Source organism: Bison bison, unplaced genomic scaffold (genome assembly GCF_000754665.1).
Source record: "Bison bison bison isolate TAMUID 2011002044 unplaced genomic scaffold, Bison_UMD1.0 scf7180017864512, whole genome shotgun sequence".
Taxonomy (NCBI): Eukaryota; Metazoa; Chordata; class Mammalia; order Artiodactyla; family Bovidae; genus Bison; species Bison bison.
Window position 1 is genome coordinate 244,300 of NW_011495066.1, and position 387 is coordinate 244,686.

The window sequence follows — 387 nt, forward strand, 5'->3', positions numbered from 1 at the left end:
CAAACGTAAACCCACCTCAGAGGACATGGGAACTCAGCTGTTGCTTATCTGGGACCAGGAAGGAGCTCTAGTGTCAGCTCAGCTGCACAAAAGGTGGGACCCAGCCTCCTCCTTCCCCTCCCAGGCGGTGATGCTATTAGTCCATGGGTCCCCGTTCTAGCTTCAGGCTGGTTCCACAGTAAAGCTGTGTCCTTTCCTACCTTTCTGGGAGGCTCTCTGGGTGGGGAAGATCTCCTGGAGGAGGGCATGGCAACCCACTCCAGTATTCTTGCCTGCACAATCCCATGGACAGAGGAGCCTGGCCGACCACAGTCCATGGGGTCGCAATGAGTCAGACATGACTGAGCGACTAAACAGCAATTCTGCTTTACAGCAGGTTTATTCTCA

At 54.5% G+C, this 387-nt stretch overlaps 1 protein-coding gene across 1 annotated transcript in view; it reads left to right on the top strand.

The window, feature by feature from the left end:
• The window catches only part of LOC104981018 (ATP-dependent RNA helicase DDX3X-like), a 13,454-nt gene that overhangs the window by 8,577 nt on the left and 4,490 nt on the right, over positions 1-387 (top strand). Inside the window, exon 8 of the mRNA XM_010829903.1 lies at positions 21-93. Coding sequence (XP_010828205.1) covers positions 21-93 — 73 coding nt within the window. The remainder of the gene's footprint in view (positions 1-20; positions 94-387) is intronic.